Source organism: Podarcis cretensis (genome assembly GCF_951804945.1).
Source record: "Podarcis cretensis genome assembly, chromosome: 3".
Taxonomy (NCBI): domain Eukaryota; kingdom Metazoa; phylum Chordata; class Lepidosauria; order Squamata; family Lacertidae; genus Podarcis; species Podarcis cretensis.
In genome coordinates, this window is record NC_137172.1 from 2247322 (window position 1) to 2268097 (window position 20776).

General features: G+C 48.8%; 1 protein-coding gene across 4 annotated transcripts in view; it reads left to right on the plus strand.

Annotated features, from left to right (window-relative positions):
- The window catches only part of OTOF (otoferlin), a 226274-nt gene that overhangs the window by 167390 nt on the left and 38108 nt on the right, over positions 1-20776 (plus strand). For 3 of the 4 annotated variants that reach the window (XM_079968475.1, XM_079968474.1, XM_079968477.1), the window contains exons 9-15: positions 691-852; positions 6135-6254; positions 8039-8200; positions 11182-11344; positions 14267-14337; positions 15170-15199; positions 19093-19227. In XM_079968475.1, coding sequence (XP_079824601.1) covers positions 691-852; positions 6135-6254; positions 8039-8200; positions 11182-11344; positions 14267-14337; positions 15170-15199; positions 19093-19227 — 843 coding nt within the window. Of the gene's footprint in view, positions 1-690; positions 853-6134; positions 6255-8038; positions 8201-11181; positions 11345-14206; positions 14338-15169; positions 15200-19092; positions 19228-20776 lie in introns of all 4 variants that reach the window. The other variant, XM_079968476.1, reaches the window with a different exon arrangement.

Below are 20776 nucleotides of genomic sequence, written 5' to 3' on the forward strand. Positions count from 1 at the left end.
AAGACAAGGAAAAGTCATTACCACTTGCTTGTTTATTCAATATTTACAGAGAGAGGCTTGGAAGTGCAGCCTCTTTGAATAACAGTGTTGTCCCAAGTAAATCTCTATCCCCCTTCTCTCCCACTTCCTCATTCGCCAACAGCACCACTCCCTTGACGATTATCTGTTTTCAGGCTCTTTGCTCTCCTACTTTCAAGGCTCGCCGGGTTCTGGGAGATGGTGGGTCTGGAATGCTTTCTAGTGTCAGCCAGCTACTCTGACTCTGCCTTCTCCCCCTCTCCCATTATTTCCCAACTTCCCCCCTCATCTTCCTCTGAGCTGTGACCTCCCTCAAACCCCACTAGTAATTCTGAACTGTCTTCTTCTCTGGAAGGGTCAGGCTGGGGAGATGGTCTCCACCATTCCTCCTCTACCCAGTCCCTGGTGGGAGAGATCTCGCATCCAGCACTGCTCACGTGTTTTGAGTCTGGACCTCTGGAGCTCCCCATAGCGACGTCTCCTGTCACACCCTCCCTGCCCCGCCATTTTTGGTCTGTGGTCCACCATGCTGCTTTGAGGACCAAGAATCAAGCTAGATATTCAAAGCAGACTAGCTGAGATCTTGTTTGGAATGGATGGAAGCCACAACCCTGAGATTGAGGGTCTCATGCTCGACCAATGGAGCTCTCCACCTTCTCCATCTCCTTCCAGGGAAAGGCTGACTTCATGGGCCGAACATTTGCCAAGCCCGTGGTGAAGATGTCGGATGAGGAGTACTGTCCGCCCCGCTTCCCACCCCAGCTAGAGTACTATCAGATCTACCGGGGCAACTCCACCGCCGGGGACCTGCTGGCTGCCTTTGAACTTCTCCAGGTAATAATGTCTCCAGGACGCATGCATGGGGGGGGGCAAGTGGGTCAAACCTGACTGAGCCTGAGGTCCCCGAATGGGACAAAGAGGGATAGCTGATGCCTCAGAATAGAACCAGGTTTTGAGATGGCCTTCAGGGCTTGGAGGACTGTGCCGAATGAATTTTGGCAAATGTGAGGTTCTACACTTAGACAGTGTGTGGTCCCATGGGCTAACCGAGAGGTGAGGTCCGAGTCCAGTCCGAGGATGATGGTGCAATATGGAGGCAGTCCATAGAAATTGAAGCTGGGTCCAAGGCAGGGAGTCGGGTGAGGTCAGGAGCTCTGGCAGTGAAGCAGGTCAGGGAACAGGCTGGAACTGACAACCGCAACTTGGGACTGGGGCTGGCTGGCTTTTATCTGCCCCGAGGCCCAGGTGACTCGCCTCCCCTGGCCTGGAGGCAAGCACTCCTCCTGCAGGGACTTAAATGAGCCTCCCTCCCCCCCAACACTCAATCTCATTGCACTCTGTGTGCTTATCGAACAACACACCACCTCGCAAGTCAATTGCGCTATGTTATTTTCTGTTCAACAGCCTAACAGCCCATGGATAGAAGCTATTTTTTAGCCTGTCGGTAAGGCTGATTATACTTCTATATCTCCCGCCCGAGGGTAGAAGATTAAAGAGGTGATGGCTGGTGTGTGAGTCATCCCGGAGAATTTTTCTCACTCTCCTAAGGCAACGATCCCTTGCGATGTCATCTAGCGGACTCAAGGGACAGCCCATGATATCACCACCCTCTGTAGAGACTTTCTGTCCATGGCTGTCAAGCCAACATATCACACTGTGATACAATATGAAAGGACACTTTCTATTGTGGACCGGTAGAAGGAGTTCATCAATTGTTGTTTAACATTATTCTTTCTCAAGACCCTGAGGAAATGGAGTCTCTGTTGGGCCTTTCTGACCACCTGAGTTGTGTTGATTTTCCAAGTGAGGTCCTCACTAAGGTAAACTCCCAGGAATTTAAAGGAGGAGACTCTCTCCACACAGCCCCCCCCCCCCGATATACAACGGGGTAGGTTCCCCTGTCTTCCTCTGGTAGTCCAACACCATCTCCTTTGTCTTGCTAATATTTAGGTGCAAGTTATTCTCTAAGCACCATGTAGATACTTTTTGAACCTCCCCCCGTATGCTGATTCATCTCCGCCTACAATTAGGCCCGTTATGGTGGTATTACCTGCAAAGTTAATAATTAGTGTGGATGGATCAGATGATATGCAGTCATATGTGTACAATGAGTACAGGTATGGAAGAAACAGATGCACAAATATAAGAATTGGGGGTGGGGCCACCTGGCTTGCCAGCAGGACATGTGAAAAGGGTTTAGGAATCTTAGTGGACCACAAGCTTAACATGAGTCCACAGTGTGATGCAGCAGCAAAAAAGGCGAATTCTGCATCAACAGAAGATAGAATCAGGTTCTGGGATGACTTTCACAGGTTGGAGAACTGGGCCAAAACCTAACGAACTTTTCCGTTATAGTTCCCAGGCAGCTAGTACTGTAGGCCTGAAACTTACCGTATTTTTTGCTCTATAGGACGCACTGGACCATAGGACGCACCGGACCATAGGAGGGGGAGAACGGGGGGGGGGGGAATTGCCTTCACCCCACTGCCCTGCAGAGGCTTTGCGCAGCCATCCCCAAGCTAGAACAGCGAGACGGAGCGTTGCGGAGGCTTTGTGCAGCTAACCCCAAGCTGGAACAGCAAGACGGAGCGCTGCGCAGTGAGACGCTTCTGGCTTTGGGCTTAGCCGCACAGCCTGCATTTGCTCTATAGGACACACACATTTCCCCTTAATTTTTGGAGGGGGGAAGTGCGTCCTACAGAATGAAAAATATGGTACACTGGGGTTATGTTTTGGGGGTCTGTGCACAAAGGCAAAGCCAGGAAGATCCCCCGAATTGTGCCCCTGCAACCATTCTCACCTGCTCAAAGCCATTCCTGGGACGTTAACATATGAGCGTGCTGGAGGTGAATTAGTTAAACAAGTTACCCAATCAGAACCCAGGGGGGTGGAGTCAGAGGGACTATAAAATCAGATCTGGGAGAAGTTCGTTGGGAGTTGGTTGGTTGGTTGGAGTGGGAGTGAATTGGGATAGAGTCGGTGGGTAGGTTGAGTTAGTGTAGAGAAATAAGCTGGGTCAGGAACAACTAGGAGCTAGGAAGACAAGCAAATATCTGAGAGGTGGTTTAGTGAGTGAGAGCAGGTAGCAGAAGTTATAGGTCTGGATAGGCACCCCATGATTGTAATTGACAGATACCATTTATGAAACCACACACTTGTTAAACTGCAATAAATAAACATCAGTTTATGTTCCAATTTAACTCTGACTGGACTCAGTATTGTACCAGGTAGGGCCTGGGTGGTGGCAGCGAGAAATAAAATGGTGGCACAGGGATCAATAGACAGTGAAACGTCCGGGGACCCTGTGTGATCACCACAATTCCCACCTGCCCAAATTGGGACACAGGCTCACATTTCCTTCCCAAAGCCTGGTATGCCTTTGCTCAGCTTTGGGAAGCAGGAGGAAGGGCTCCAACTCTCATGCCTGTTTCTCAATGCTGCTACCACTGTGGGAGCTGCTTCCGGGGTCCCCATCCTCAGGCCCCATGAAATTGGGACACCCCAGGACAGAAGCAGAGCCCAGAGTGCCTCTAAAGAAAGCAGGGCAGTCCTGCTTAAAATGGGGCAATTGGAAGTTATGTTACTGGCCTCTGGGACACTCATGCTAAGGCCCTGAGATGCTTCTGCAAGATCTTGCAGGCTGTCTGAGATCTCTCAAGATCTCACGATGGCTCTGCAAGTTCTTGCAGGAGCATCCCAGGATCCTGAAATGATCTTCACAGAGATTAGTAAGTAAAAAGCTCTTTAAAAGCTCTTTCAACCACAGGAAAACCTAGTGCAGAAAGAGCTTCTTAAGCCCTCTGTCTTGCTTTCTGAGTCCTGGAAGCTCTCATAAGATATGGTTCAGCCCCTTTCGATGGGTTTTCCCTGTTCTCTGGCCCTCTTTCTATCTATTGATTGATTGATTGATGAAGCACACAAGGCTGCGATCACTTAAATAAATGACGCACAGATTTCAGGTCTACTGTAAGTTGTGTGGATGGAGGAATCTCCAAGTATCCCACCTGCCAAAGACACAACTCCTTCTTCCATCTCACTCTTTGAAAGTGGACTATGTCTTCTCCATCTGCTGCACTGTTTGCCCGTTTAAGAGTGGACTTTGTTTTCTTTTCTTTACATCTGTGGATTCGTCCTGTCCTGTCCGTCCTTCCATCTGTCTGTCTGTCTGTCTGTCTGTCTCTCTTTCTGCCCTGCCTCCATCTTCTCAGCTTCCTTACGACGACGAAGAGATCAGGCGGGCCTTGCTGGCGGTCCATGATCCGTGCGTGCCGCAAATCAAGGTGCTTCCCAGATTGCTGCAGCCAAAAGAAAACCCCTTTGTGATGTTCTCATTCCTCTTAGCTGGGGACCTTGCCTTGTATTACAGGCTATCCTGATTTGATTTTTGTTATTCTTATTTTGCCCTTTGTATTATCTCGCTCTCTTCCTCTTGTCTGCATGAACCAAACTAGGTCAAGCTCTGCTTGTCTCACAACCCAACTGTCCCACTCTCCCTCCCTTGACTTTTTCCATCCGTAACTCGCTCACAAATCGTGGAACGGAGCCTTGGGCATGCGGGTAACCTCCAAAGGGGCTGTTCTGCACATCCTCTGGAAGAAAATGTCAACTCAGCCCACCAATCACCCTTTCAAAATGTTGGCACCTCTCAGAAATCACCAGCATGCTCAATGTCTTTCTGCCTGCCTCTTGGAGCTATTAGAAACCTGCATGCTTGTAATAGTGATTCAGAGATGTACAGTTTCCAACGTGAAATTTCCACCCGGATCACAGAATTAATGTTGATTAGACTTTTGGTCACTGCACAAAGCACCATGTTGGTAGTTTCTGCTCAAATATCAGAAAGAAACAACGTTGGGGAAAGTGGCTTCCATTTCAGCTTGGAGTCCTTCTCCCTGAATCAGGGCTCACCTGAGTGGTACCTGTTTGTACCAGGCTGCTGCCAATCCATCCATTGGCACCTGTGAAATGACTCAGGAAATATCCCCGGGGAATGCACTAGATCAGGGTTTCCCAAACTTGGGTCTCCAGCTGTTTTTGGACTACAACTCCCATCATCCCTAGCTAACAGGACCAGTGGTCAGGGATGATGGGAATTGTAGTCTCAGCCATCCCAACATGGAATCCATCATTCCGCTTCCCCACAGCAGCCACGTTGTGCAATGCCCAGCACTTTTTTTCTGGGGAGATACAGGGGTACACATACCCCTAAACATTTTTTGAATCTTTGTACTTTTGTCCATTTACTGTACAGTGGTGCCTTGCAAGACGAAAAGAATCCGTTCCGCGAGTCTCTTCGTCTAGCGGTTTTTTCGTCTTGCGAAGCAAGCCCATTGACGGCTTAGCAGATTAGCGCTATTAGCGGTTTAGCGGCTTTTAGCGGCTTTTAGCGGCTTATTGGCTTATAAGCGGATAAGCGGCTTAGCGGCTTAGAAAAAGGGGGTGGAAGGGGGGGAAAAACCCGCAGGAACTCGCAAGACATTTTCGTCTTGCAAAGCAAGCCCATAGGAAATTCGCTTTGTGAAGCACCTCCAAAACGGAAAACTCTTTCGTCTAGCGAGTTTTCCGTCTTGCGAGGCATTCGTCTTGCGGGGCACCGCTGTATTTCTTTTTCCCGATGTGAACTATCAAATAGTGATTTTTCTTGAGTCAAAATGAGAGTACCCCTAAACATTATTTTTTGAAAACAAAAAGCACTGGCATTGCCACACACCCCATGGCAGCCATCTTGTAACTGGCACCCATGGCACATTCTCAACATTCATTCCAAATGAGCCCTCAGCACCCCCCCCCAAAAAAGTTGGCAACCCCCTACCCTACATGATTCCTTGAGTACCAGTCTTTGTTTCAAAGACTGGGTCAAAACACTGGACCCAAATTTTCCAAGTCACGCAGTATAGGATGAAGAGTTGACGTACTCTATTCAAAACCGTGACTTTGGGCTTACCTTATTCAAAGCAGGGATTCTAAACTCCCCAACTTAGCAATGCACGAACGGGATGGGTTAACCTTCCCAGGGTGAACGAAAGCATCATGGCGGTTGGCAAATGTGTGTTTGTGTGTGAGTGAGAGAGATTGCTAAAGGAACAGATTCTACCTGCTGTCTTTCTCTCTTGCAGATTGGCCCAGCCGGGAAGTCAGAGCTGCCTCCCATTGACGGCCCCACGGACATGGATCGGGGCCCCATCCTGCCTGTGCCTTTGGGAATCCGCCCTGTGTTGAGCAAATACAGAGTGGAGGTAAGCTTAAAACCTCGGTGCTGTGCTTCCTGAATGGCGGATGGGTGGACTGGTGCTTCCAAATAATAATAATAATAATAATAATAATAATAATAATAATAATATTATTTGTACCCCGCCCATCTGGCTGGGTCTCCCCAGCAACTCTGGGCAGCTTCCAACAAAGATTAAAAATACATTAAAATGTCACACATTAAAAACTTCCCTGAACAGGGCTGCCCTCCAGGTAGTTGTTTATCTCTTTGACATCTGATGGGGGGGGGCGTTCCACAGGGTGGGTGCCACCACCAAGAAGGCCCTCTGCCTGGTTCCCTGTAGCTTTGCTTCTCGCAGGGAGGGAACCACCAGAAGGTCCTCAGCGCTGGACCTCAGCATCCAGGCAGAACAATGGGGGTGGAGAGCTCAGTTGGTTAGAGCATGGGGCTGGTAACACCAAGGTTGCAGTTTCGATCCCTGTATGGAACAGCTGCATATTCCAGCATTGCAGGGGGTTGGACTAGATCAGGCATGGCCAAACTTGGCCTCCAGATGTTCTGGGACAACAACTCCCATCATCCCTAGCTAACAGGACCAGTGGTCCGGGGTGATGGGAATTGTAGTTCCAAAACATTTGGAGCTCTGCGTTTGGCCATGCCTGGACTAGATGGTCCTCAGAGAGGGGGGGGTCTCTACGGGGGCCCCAGTAGTCAAATGCCGTTGAGCCCATTGCTCTTGAACTCTAATTGAGCGATGAGTTCTTGGGGATGGTGGCTCTTCTTTGCTTTCCAAGGAAGTCTCTGCTATCAGCTCTCCCCTTCCTTCTCTTCCAGCTCTGAGTTCTGCTGTAATTCAATCCTGTCTCCCTCTTCTCTTGAAACTGATGGAGCGGGGGGGCGATCGCCATCACTCCCTCTCCTTCTCCTCCAAGGGAAGCTGAGGAGAAGGAGAGGGTGATCCCCAGTGCTCCTCTTCAGTCCAGTCCCTGACCGGTCCCTTCGTCCGACTCCACAATTCTTTGTTGTTGTTGTTGTTGTTTAGTCATTTAGTCATGTCCGACTCTTCGTGACCCCCTGGGCCAGAGCACACCAGGCCCTCCTGTCTTCCACTGCCTCCTGCAGTTTGGTCAAACTCATGCTGGTAGCTTCAAGAACACTGTCCCCCCACCATCTCATCCTCTGTCATCCCCTTCTCCTTGTGCCCTCCATCTTTCCCAACATCAGGGTCTTTCCCAGGGAGTCTTCTCTTCTCCTGAGGTGGCCAAAGTCTTGGAGCCTCAGCTTCAGGATCTGTCCTTCCAGTGAGCACTCAGGGCTGATTTCCTTCAGAATGGAGAGGTTTGATCTTCTTGCAGTCCATGGGACTCTCAAGAGTCTCCTCCAGCACCATAATTGAAAAGCATCAATTCTTCTGTGATCTACAATTTTATAATTCTAAACGAGGGTGGTGCTGCAGTCTAAACCACTGAGCCTCTTGGGCTTGCTGATCAGAAGGTCGGCAATTCGAATCCCCACGATGGGGTGAGCTCCCATTGCTCGGTCCCAGCTCCTGCCAACCTAGCAGTTAGAAAGCACACCCAAAAGAGCAAGTAAATAAATAGGTACCACTCCAGCGGGAAGGTAAACAACGTTTCGGTGTTCTGTTGTGCCAGAAGCGGCTTAGTCCTGCTGGCCACATGACCCGGAAAAACTGCGGAAAACGCTGGCTCCCTCGGCCTGCAAAGCGAGATGAGCGCCGCAACCCCAGAGTCGCCTTTGACAGGACTTAACTGTCAGGGGTCCTTTACCTTTACCTTTTCATAATTCTAGATCTTGTTCTGGGGACTGAGAGACCTGAAGCGCGTGAACTTGGCCCAGGTGGATCGGCCTCGAGTGGACATCGAATGTGCCGGGAGGGGAGTCCAGTCGTCCCTCATCCAGAATTACAAGAAAAACCCCAATTTCAGCACCTTGGTCAAATGGTTTGAAGTGGTGAGTATCTTCACCCAGCAGAGATGGGTGCATAGGGACATGAGAAGAGGTTGCTGGATCAGGCCAAAGGCCCCTCTAGCCCAGCATTCTGTTCTCACAGTGGCCAACCAGAGGCATGTGGGAAACCAGCAAGCAGGATTCGAACACAGGAGCCCTATCCCCTCCTGGCTTTTGGATTGCACCAAAGGTCCATCCAGCCCACAGTGGCCAATCAGGAGCCAATCCTTAGTAGCCCACAAGCAGGGGTGAACGAAAACGTCATGTGAGACCTGGGGTGGGGCGTCACTACACAGGGAGCATGTGCAGCATCGCTACGTATGACATACATGGCATACGTAGCGATGACGCACATGCACTGTACATAGTGGTTTGCCAGTGGCACTGCTCCAGTGCCGTACGGTCAGTACTGGGATCCTCTGCTCACGTCTGCAACCGCGAACGGAGGATCCTCTACATGTGGCTGTAGCAGTGACAGAGGGATCCCACCGCTGTCCGCATGGCGCTCGAGCAGCCCTGGCGGCAAACCGCTATGCACAGCACATATGTGGCGTTGTTACGTACAGCGCATGCATGCGACTGTTGGGATATCCGCTCAGCCAAGCTGATAAAGCTCATCTTCCTCCAGAATCGCCCCCGACGATAATTAACGACCTGAGCCTTTGATGAGGCCTCGGGCTCATTCCCATCCAGCAGAGAATCAAAGCAGCACACGGAAGTGATGAGATTTATGGCTACATGGCTAAAGAGTTTTATTTCTCGCTACGCAGACAGCAAAGAAAAATACATCCTCTCTCTGTGAAAGCAGAGAGCAACTGAAAAACAAAGGAACAGGAAACCACTAACGTCACATCCATCTCCCATGAGACTTCCAACAGTATGGAATGTGGGGAATGTAAACAGAGTCTTGTGACTCCAAAGCACTGCACAGTGGCAACACACACAAACTAACAGCACAGCCGCACATACGCTCTAAATAGCGGTTTGCCAGCAGTGCCGGGACCCTCTGCTCACGTCTGCAGCCACGAACGGAGGATCGTCTACATGCGGCTGTAGCGGTGACAGAGGGATCGCACCGCCATCCATACGCCGCTTAAGTGGCCCCGGTGGCAAACCACTATGTGCAGTGCATGTGCGGCGTCTCTAAGTACAGTGCATGCATGCGACACCACACATGCACTGTAGATAGCGGTTTGCCGCCGGTGCCGGGATCCTCTGCTTGCGGCTGCAGCTGCGAACGGAGGATACTCCACATGCAGCTATGGTGGCGCGATGACTGCTCGTGCTGCGGTGGCGGCAGGAGCCCCCGTGGGGTGCCTTCTTGTCACCCTACCCAGACAATAGACCCCCCCAGCCCCCGTTACAACACCACTGCTCACAAGGAGAACATGGAGGCAATAACCCTTTCTCACACTTGTTCTCCTGCAATTGGTCTTGAGAGGCAACCTAGATGATCAAGGGTCTGTAAATCAAGTGTTATGAAGACAAAAACTGCTCCCTTTCCCTTATAGGGTAATCCAGAGCCCATATAGAGTCCTTAAGTAGGTTCCCTATCAGTAGGAGAAAATAACAGAGACCAGCCAGAGAATATCGAGAAGCAAAGCGGCTAGTAAGCCTGATCTTCATTAAACTGTTGCAACATGGTCCCTACTCACCACATGCAGGAGGAAGGGAGAACCCTGAACAGTGGTGCGCAAGCCCTTTCGAAATTGCCCACCCTGTAGCCCAAGACCACCCCCAAAAACATCATACATACATCGCAGAAGGAGGCGGTCTACAGCAGAAATCCTGCCTTCCAGGATACCTGATAGTGGTCACTGATTGCATTACCTGGGCAGCCTGGCCATTCTTTTGTGATGGTTAATACTTCCTGAATCCAGGTCAGAGGCTCACCCTATTCATACACAAATACACCCTTAAGACAAGATTTGCAAGCAAAAAGACAATGGGAAGGCTTTCCCCATTTGCCTCTCTTCCTGCAGAGGAATATTTGAGGTCACTGGGAGAGTTGAAATGGCTCCAGGATTGCTCTCCTGACACGTGGTTTATATAATATATGTGTCTGCCTTGCGCATTTATGAACACTTAATTTATATTTGAGACCTTAGAATTCTTATGACATGAGGAACGGTTGAAGGAGTTGGGGAAGTTTAGCCTGGGAAAGAGGAGACTGCTTTGGAGGCTGTTATGCAGAGGTTGGATGGACACCTGCCAGGGATTTTTTAGCTGAGATTTCAGCATTGCAGGGGGTTGGACTAGATTTCCTTTGGGGGTGTCTTCCAAACACTCCATTTCAACTTAAAACATTTCCCCCGACCTGACTGGAAGAATCCGTGACCAGAAAGAAGAGGAGTTTCAAGAGGACTGGAGGAAAATTAAGGACTATTTGAATAAATATTGTAATATAAAAAGTTAGAAATTACTTGAAAGAAACAAATAGGCCTAGGATTAAATTAAGCTATAATCAAATAAATGGGATCCAGAATATTAAGAAATGTGAATAAGATGGACTATAATTGGAAATTGTTTTAGGTCAGTAATGATATTGGAAAGATGTTACTTTCAGCTAAAAGGAAACTCAGAAGGGAACCAAGGAAGTCAACCAAGATGTTTAAAAGGTTGGATTTGTAAAGAATTAAGTTTGTTGTTATTGTTTATCTGTTTATGTTCCTTTTTTCCCTTTCGTTCACTGATGTATTTTTCTTTTTTCTGTTTTTGTGTGTTATTCTGCCTTGTGGTTTTTGTTATTATTGTGGAAAATCTAATCTTTTTTAAAATAAAATAAAATAAAACATTTTCCCAGAGCGGCAGTAAGCTCATCCAATCAGATCTCATCTTTCTAGATTTGGGACCAATGAGGGCATTGGAACAAGGAGGGGGTGGCTGAGATGACCCTGAAGAATCTGTTGATTCCTCCCCTCCCCCCTCCCCCAACCGCCATAAGATCCCTGTTAAACCCTACCTTTGCATCTGGCCCCTTGCAGGATCTGCCTGAGAACGAGCTTCTTCACCCCCCGCTGAACATCCGCGTTGTGGATTGCCGCGCTTTCGGGCGTTACACCCTCGTGGGAAGCCATGCTGTGAACTCCCTGCGGAAATTCATCTATAGGCCTCCGGATAAGAAAGCCCAGCATTGGAGCACAGCAGGTAGTCCCAGAGTGCGGGAGGGAAGGTGTTGTTATGGGGTCTGGGAGATGGGGCACTTCTGGTGTGAACTAAGTGTGTAACTTGGAACAGGGGACGACCAATACAGTCATACCTCGAGTTGAATGCACTTCCAGTTGAGCGCGTTCAAGTTGCGCTCCGCGGCAACCCGGAAGTAACGGAGCGCGTTACTTCCGGGTTTCGCCGCACACGCATGCAGACACTCAAAATGACATCACGCGCATGTGTGGAAGCGGTGAAACGTGACCCGCACACATGCAGATGCACCGTCGCGTCTTGCGTTCCGTTCGGGATGCGAACGGGGCTCTGGAACGTACAGTCATACCTCATGTTGCGTTTGCTTCAGGTTGAGCATTTTCATACTGCGTACTGCGGTGCCCTGGAAGTACCGGAAAGGGTTACTTCCGGGTTTCGCCGCTCACGCATGCGCAGATGCTCAAAGTGATGTCACATGCATGCGCAGAAGCGGCAAATCGTGACCCGCGCATGAGCAGACGTGCAGATGCGGGTTGAGTTCTGCTCAGGTTGCGAACGGAGCTCCGGAACGGATCCTGTTCACAACCAGAGGTACCACTTTAGGGTCTTGGTTTGCTAGACAGGAGGTTGTGGGACAGAATGCTATTTAACGAGCCTCCTCTGTAATTAAGAAACTGAGCTCCATGAGCAGCAGAGGTCCTGGTCCAAATCCCAAAGCACCTAGGAAATCGCTTGGGTAACCTTAAGCAAATCTTTCTTTGCTTCTCCCCACAACCCCACATCTGAAATAAATGTGGGAATGTTCAGGGTGGCAAGAGCCGTTCGACAGTGGAAAGGTCTCCCTCGGAAGGTGATGGGCACTCCTTCCTTGGAGATTTTTAAGCTGAGGTTGGATGGCTACCTGCCATGGATGCTTCAGCTGAGATGCCTGCATCTCAAGGGGTTGGGATAGATGACCCTCAGGGTCCCTTCCAACCCTAGTCTATGGTTCTGTTTCAATTCTATGGTTCTATGAAATACAAAGTGCTGGGATTATAGCTGAGCCTGGGAACATCCGTAACACAAAGGTTCTTGTGCATTCAACATATTTGCGTGCTTATTCTCATCCCTGCAAGTTTTCTCTCTGAAGCTTGGAGGCGTTCTCCCTCCAGTATTTTCTTCTCCACTTTTCCATTCATTTTTTTCTTCCTTTTATCATGCCTTCTGGGAGGGATGTAAGAAGAAGGCAGCTATCTCTGTCCTGTCTTGGTCACAATCAGGGCTCTTTCTGAACCACAACAGTTCGTTTTTTGTCAAGTGCTATGTTATTCATCTCGCTGTCCACTCGTTGATATAATTCACATAACTATCTGCATAAATTGGGGATTCCGCGTAATTCATGCCATGATTATTTCCAAAACATTCGTTTCGTTGCAAAGGGAACACAATGAATGGGGCAGGGGAGGATGTAATTTTTTTATTCATTTCATACAAATTTATATAACACTCAAAGTGTTTTACAAAGCAATCAAAATAATAAAATTATTAGTAAAAAGAATTAAGAGATTGTTTTTTAAAAAGCAGTAAACTAAAAACACACCAGCTTTCTGGACATCTGAGTAGGCTTGTCTAAACAAAAATGTTTTTCCGTGAATGTTACTCACGGATGCTACTGGTCCAGAGATGGAAAGAAGATAAAGTCCCTACCAGAGAAGAATTGGAAGCATTATGCCAAAATGGCTAAAGTTGATGGGTTATGCCAAAATGGCTAAAATGAATCAGAAATCAGGAAGACCAAAAATTTAATAAGGAATGGGAAAAAATTGTAATTTATCTTATAAAACCATTGCAAACAGTTAAAATTGTTAGTAGGATTGGAAAAAGACTTGTAGTTTAATGGTATATTTTGGACACAATGGAGAGGTAGAAGATTTGGGTTATCATAAAAGATGCAGGAGGAAACGATTAATGAAGGACCCACAAAAGGGAGGAGAGAAGTCCAGGAGATTCTTTGGAATCTTGTTTCTATGCTGTATGCTGGATATGTGACTGCGAAATTTTAATCTGATAAACCAAATTAATTTTTTTATTTAAAAAATGTGTTTATCAGGCTCGAAAAGAGTACAGGGAGCTTGATGTCAAAGGCAGGGAGTTCCAAACATGTGGAATGGGTGTTATGTGGCACCTGTAAGATGGAAGGTGTCAGGAGGGCATATTTGGGGCAAGGCCACCTTGCAGGGAAACAGGTACCGTTCACAGACTAAAACAACCACCAACTATCTGTCGGAGCCTCCGCTACGAGCTGGAAAAGCTCATCCTCCGGTTGAGTCCTTTGGAATCGCCTCCAATGATGATTAACGACCTGAGCCTCTGATAAGGCTCCAAGCACGTTCCCTCATTACGCAGAGTATCCAGCAGCAGGGAAGGACGAGAAAATATGAGCTACATTGCAAAGGGTTTTATTTCTAGTTACACAGACAGAAAAGAAATATACGTGCTCTCTCTGTGAAAGCAGAGAGCAAATGGAAAACAAAGTAACAGGAAACCAGTAAACATCATATCCGTCTCCTGTCTTCCGTGAGACTTCCAACAGTCTGGAATCCCAGGAATGTAAACAGAGTCTTGTGACTCCAAGCACTGCACAGTGGCACAAACAGAAACTAACACTATCCACGGGATTGATTTCCATTCCGGACAAAGGGAAATAAGTGAACACTTTCTGTTTCTGCTGGAATTCTCCAGAATCTCTGCCTTCTGGCCATCTCTGTCCTAAAACAATTCTCTTCTTCTTCTTCTTCTTCTTCTTCTTCTTCTTCTTCTTCTTCTTCTTCTTCTTCTCTCTCCGTTTCCCTCTTTTTCTGTGCTTGGTTCTCTCTGTCCTCTGCCCAGCTAAGCTCATGAGTGCCTATGCAGCCGTGGCCAACGGTGGACCCATCTCTCACCCCACAGGGGAAATCGTGGTTAACATGGAGCCCGAGGCCCCCATCAAGAAGATGGAAACCATGGTCAAGCTGGAAGCGGTAAGTTTTCTAAAACATATGTATTGGTGTGTGCTTGTCGGCATCCTTCGGGGGTCGAGAAGCCAGCTGGCTAGCCCCCAGCTGGATCATGCCCTTCCAGCTGTGATGAACCCCCAACCTCTGGTGCGACGTAAATCAGTGACTCAGACTTCAAAGCCTGAGCACACTGTATCAGCAGAGCATACTGCGCAAACAGAAGAGGCGTGAGGCTTGTGGAAACATACCAACAAGCTACGGATTTACGAAGCATAAATCAGGACAAAAGAAACATGTCATCTCTCTTTTCGTCACCTCAGAGAAAGAGAGAGAGAGAGAGTCAAAAGCAAAAGCTATACACAACGGAAGTTCCCAGCAAACTGTGCTGGAATGTAAACGGATGTGTGACACGTAACAGTTCCATGTCTGCAACTGAAGGTGGAATGGAAATTTCCAATAGTGCTTTTCTCTTTGTAATTTAACAAAGCACAAAATAAAATAAAATAAAATAAAATAAAATAAAATAAAATAAAATAAAATAAAATAAAATAAAATAAAATAAAATAAAATAAAATAAAATAAATCGGGATTAAGGGGTTTTCTCAGGACGAGAGAGGGTGTGTTTGCTATGTCCCGTTGGGGAAGTGGTGGTGGCCCTGACTCTCCTTCTGTTGGGAAATGCTCTGGGTGGGGGAGAATGGAAGATCAAGGAGCGTCAGTTGCGGGGAAGAGTGAGGAATGTCCTTATTTTTTATATGGGAAATGTTGGAGTGTATGCAAACCGCAGGCCTGCATTCCTCTGTGTAACTGTGGCTTCTTCTTCTTCTTCCTTCCCCTCTCCTTTCCCCGGAGGCAGAACTCTGATGCGGTCGTGAAAGTGGATGTGGTAAGTGACTGATGCGCCATGCCTGGCTCTGTGGTGACTGTCAGGAACATGCCTCGCCCCCCTCAGCGAAAGAGCCAGCCTCAGAAATTGAGCTGAGCAAGCAAGAGGCTGACTCTTTAGATGGGAGCTGTCTGTTGGAAATCGGCCCCCTCGGGAAAGGCTGACTCCTCTTCCTCTTCACCCTCTAGCTGATCCTCCCTCAGTCCAGAGAGACCGGTGATATGCGACACCTCCCTTTTGAGAGATGCACACTCACTTTCCCCTTGCATCTCAGCGGAAGAAAGAGACAGTCTGAAAGTAATGGTTCCAAACTACAAGAAACATTAGGAAGCACTTCCTGACAGTAAGAGCTGTTCGACAGTGGAATTTGCTGCCAAGGAATGTGGTGGAGTCTCCTTCTTTGGAGGTCTTTAAGCAGAGGCTTTGGGGGTATTGAAAATAAATTCACCGTCCAGTCACGCTTCCTCTGAGCCTTCTCTGCTAGGAAGCTCTGACTTTGGCTTTCTCAGAGCTCTTGGATCGGCCTGCACCCCCACTCCTGGGTGCCACGTCGCCTAAGGAACAGCTTGCCACTGCTTTCCTCTTTCCAGCTTCCAGCCTTTCCCCAGGACACAGATGTGTTGAAGCATAAAAACAGCCTCCCAAAACAGCCCCAGCTTCATCTGGGCTTCTCTTAGCCCCCTCTGGGCTTTCTGGGCGTTGCTCAGCCCCTCCTGGGCTTGCTGCTCCCTTTGGGCATCTTCTAGCCCCCTCTGGCCTGGCTCCTACTGCTTTCTGACATGCAGTCTTCAGTGCCTGCCATGCGACCCAGGGCGTCTTCCCTTGGAGCTCTGGCAACAGCCATGCACGAACGCTGCCCTTTAAAATGGCTAGCACCCTCTGCTCTCTCTCTAGAGCATCAGCTACGTCTGCTTTGGGCTGGGCCTGGCCTGGATCGGCTTGCGTGCATTGCCACAGCTCCTTTCCCTTCAGCCAGTGGTACATGTGCTCACTCCAGGCCTTCCAGTTGGCCCCATTCAGCCTTTCACCGGGGTAGCTGTCTTGGCCCTGCTGTGCCTGAGCAGCAGCCATTCTCCTCCCCCCGGGGCTTTCAGCGTACTCACTCTGCCAGCAAGCTGGACGTCCGAAGCAGCCGTCTCTCTTGGCTCTTGGCTCCACTCCCCAGCATCTCCCACTGCCCTTCCTGGCAGGAGATCACAGCAACTCAAAGCTGGCGTTCTCCTCCCTTCTCACACTTGTCAGGAAACACGTAACGTCCATAACCTTTGGGGGTATTGAAAATAAATTCACCGTCCAGTCACGCTTCCTCTGAGCCTTCTCTGCTAGGAAGCTCTGACCTGGTAGGATAGCAGAGTAATGCAGCGGTCCTGAGTCCATGTGAGAAAGGGATAAATCAAGTCCAAAAGACAGATCGGTTCTTATCTCTAGAAGCGTTTATTTACAAGCCATAAATCAGTCTCTCCATCAGAAACCTCCGCCATTCCAAAAGCATTCTTCTTTCCGTGCTTCCCAAAAGCACACAGACACAGCCTGTCTGTTTAGCTGTGTCTCTCAGCGTCTCTCTCGGTAGAACTGAAAGTAACTCTCACAGACAAAGCCTGTGACGTAAGGCCCTGCTTCCGGCCCCTCCCAGATGCAGGGCACCACAGAGTTTTAACCCTGTCTGTTCCAAACTCCACAGAGGCTTGACAACCATATGTCAGGAGTGCTCTGATGGTGTTTCCTGCTTGGCAGGGGGTTGGACTCGATGGCCCTTGTGGTCTCTTCCAACTCTAGGATTCTATGATTCTATGATTCTAAGTAGTCTAACATTCTACTTTATTCAACAGACTGTACACTGTACACAGAGCTAGTACAAACATGTCTGCTCTCTCAGCAGCCTCTGTACAACTCACTGATTCCCCCTTTGCAGCAACAACAGGAAGGTCTCAAGTGACACTGAGAACACAACCCTGGGAACAGCGTAGGACATCCTGTCTCACGCTCAGAAACATCAGTAACATCACATGATGTAAACAAAATGCTGCTACCATGCAGCTGGTGGGAACTCAAATCCCAACACTGTCTGAGTTTAGAGAGGACAGTCCGGCTCCCCTCCTTCCCAGGGAACAAGCTGCTAGCTCCCAAGGAGAGGAAGAGTTGGAAGTTGGTCCAAGCGTTGCCAGGCAACCAGCTGATAAGCCAGGGTCAGAGGCTCTGTCTTCTGGGGAAGAGATAGGCAGTGGCGGAGAAAGGTGGGGGCGGTGGGGGAGGGCTTCCCCGGGTGTCATCCCTGAGTGGGTGCCAAAATAGCACACTGGGGGGGGGGGTGGCACTTAACATGGGGCTGGGCCTGCAGCGTGCCCGAGCCATGCATCTCTCCTGGGAGTGATGCAGTGGCTCAGGGCCCTGTGCTGCCTGAAACGGAAGTTTGGGGATTGTGTCCACCAAGTGGACTCCATGGGCAGCTTGCCACAGCACCCCCTGGGTAGATCGCTGTGGCCCCCCCCCGGCGGATCGCTGCAGGACCCCTCTGGGCGGATTGACGTGGCACCCCCTGGGCAGATTGCCGTGCCACCCTTGTGGGCAAATTGCCATGCCACCCCCATGTGTGGATTTCCCTGCTCCCATGCATGGATCGCCCCGCCCCATCGCTCTGGGTACCGGAGCAGCTAGCTATGCCCCTGGAGATAGGCCAGCCATGCAGTCCCCAAACAAGGAGGTTGGAGAGGCTCAGAGAGAAACAGAAGGGAAGGAGTAGAAAGCTGGAATTTTGGCGTTCTTCCTGTTTGGGAAGGGACGATGAGTCTGTCGCAAATTCTTTGCAGTGCTTTAGCAGAAATGCTTAGAGTTCCAGGTTCTTCAGTGCAGTATATTTATTGTGAGCTATCTATATACAAATATCTACAGGCTATGATACAGAAACAGTTCATGCAGTCAAACAGAGTACCTGGCTGCACCTTAAGGCAAACAGGAAGACACACTCTCTCTGACCACACTCCTCTAAACCACCACCTTTACTGCTGGACAGCTTTCCCTTTTAAACCAATGACAGCCAATCAACTGTCAGCACATTACTGCTGAGTCTTTCTGACCCTGCACTTGCGTAGAAAGTATTGCAGGCTGATTGCATCAGCTAGCAAACTCAGGCCTGCAGACTTACTATCTCACACAGCATTCTGTGGATCCCAACAGAGTCAGACTGAGCAACGTCTCCTAATGAGAGCAGGCAAGAAGGCCATGCTCTGGATTATTTTCCTTGTAAATAAACTACATAAAACTGATGGAGAGTTGTTGCTGCTTATCCGGCTGCTTGCTTGCCAGAGATCATTATTGTGACGACAGAGCTCTTGCGCATGCTTTTGCTAGCTGTCAATCCAAGGCCTTCCTCCCCGGGCACCGAGGGCTGAATTAAACTGAGCGTCATGCCACACATTTAAAGCACTATGATCCCACGACGGGCATAAGAAAAGCCTGCTGGATCAGGCCAATGGCCCAAATAGTCCAGCAATCTGTTCTCATTTTTAATGTTTTGTTTTATTCCAAGATTCAAATTTACACTTTATCACTCAACGGTTATGATCCTATTCTGCAATACTAACGACTCCCCGCTCACCCAACTTCAATGCTTATCATCACAATTACATACAATTGTGTTTTAAAATTTCCATCATATCCAGTTTCACCCTTTTATAACAGATTTCTTATACGGTGGTACCTTGGTTGCCTTAATCCATTCTGGGAGTCCATTTGACTCCTGAAACCATTCAAAAACCAAGACACGGCTTCCCATTGGCTGAAGAAGCTTCCTGCACTCAATCAGAAGCCGCGGAAGCCATGTTGGATGTTCGGCTTCCGAAAAATGTTCGAAAACCAGAACCTCTGTCACCCTCCTCTTCCCCATTATTTTTCAGTCGGAAGAAGAGAAGGAGAAGAAGAAGAAAAAGAAGAAGAAAGGGGGTGCAGAGGAGGAGGAGGACGATGAGCCTGACGAGAGCATGCTGGACTGGTGGTCCAAGTATTTTGCTTCCATCGAGACGATGAAGGAGGTGAGTGGTTGGCAGGTGGCGATCAAGAGAAGCTGGTGCAAAATATGGAGCAGGAAGCCACACTGTAGCCTTCTTAGATTTTACTGACTGGTGGGGTCTGCATTGCTCCCGGGAGGGAGAAAGGAAGTCAAATGACACCGAGGTTGATTCTGAGAAAGAGTTTATTCTGCTCTCCAGATAGCAGAAGGCACTTGCGTGGTCAGTCCACAGCAAGTCCAAAGAAATGAGAAATTTCATGCAGTATATATATCCTCCAGGCACCCTCTTCCCCCTTCCCCAGGAATCCAATCACGTCAGCTTCTACACGTAAGTAGACATCCATGACCATAAACAGATGTTCCTGTTCTGGTACAGTGATACCACGCAAGACGAATGCCTCGCTAGATGAAAAACGCGCAAGACGAAAGGGTTTTTCATTTTTTGAGTTGCTTCGCAAGATGATTTTCCCTATGGGCTTGCTTCGCAAGACGAAAACGTCTTGCGAGTTTGTTTCCTTTTTCTTACAACCGTTAATACCGCAAGACGAAAAAATCGCAAGACAAAACAACTCGCAGAACAAATTAATTTCGTCTTGCGAGGCACCACTGTACTCTTGACCATAAAAGGTTGTTCCTGTTCCTGTTCCTATACTCTTATCTTGGGGAAAGAAGAAGGTCACCAACTCTAAGAGAACTCCTGGCGCCGTTTCCGGGTCTCTTGTCAGACCTGACAAGGTCTGTGCGTCTTTGTGGTCAGGATGTAAGATAAGACCCAGATGTGCCATCCCTGTTCCACTCGGAACTGGCAAGGCCATCCATTGCTGTCACGGACTGATAAAGGAGAGGGCTTTGAGCACTTATTTATACAGCTGGCTTTCTGTTTATACATTGACTCAAGTGCTCAAGTTAATGCATTTTAGAAATGCTCCCTTGGAGGAGGAAAATGGGGATTTTGGATCCCGTTTCAGACTGACTGCACAGAAACCCATTCCTTCAACACAAGAGCCATTCTCCCATTCTGCAAAACAAAGCTAATTCTAATTCTGGACGATATATACTTGGCTCTTCCCGTATTGTTAGGCTGGCTTGGTCACGTGCCACCAAATTCCTCCGGGGCTTCTGTGCGATGAATGCTGCTGGAAGAACCACATCGCAGCATGCATTGCAAGGGGTTGGACTAGATGGCCTCTGGGTCCCTTCCAACTCTACAATTCCAACGATTCTATAATTCAGTGCCCTTCTAGGCTGTGTATTCCAGGGTTCAGCAAACTTTTTCAGCAGGGGGCCGGTCCACTGTCCCTCAGACCTTGTGAGGGCCAGAGTATATTTTGGAAAAAATTTTTAAAAAATGAATGAATTCCTATGCCCCATAAATAACCCAGAGATGCATTTTAAATAAAAGGACACTGTCAGGGAACTGCCATCGGAGCCAGAGGCGGAGGGAAGGCTCCAGAGGGATGCCGGAGAGGGTCCCAGTAGGGAGAGAGGCAGCCCATCCGCTGGGGAAGGAAATCAGCGTAGCACCAGTGGAGGAGGGGGGCAGATGGCAGATGGGGGAATCGGAGAGAAGG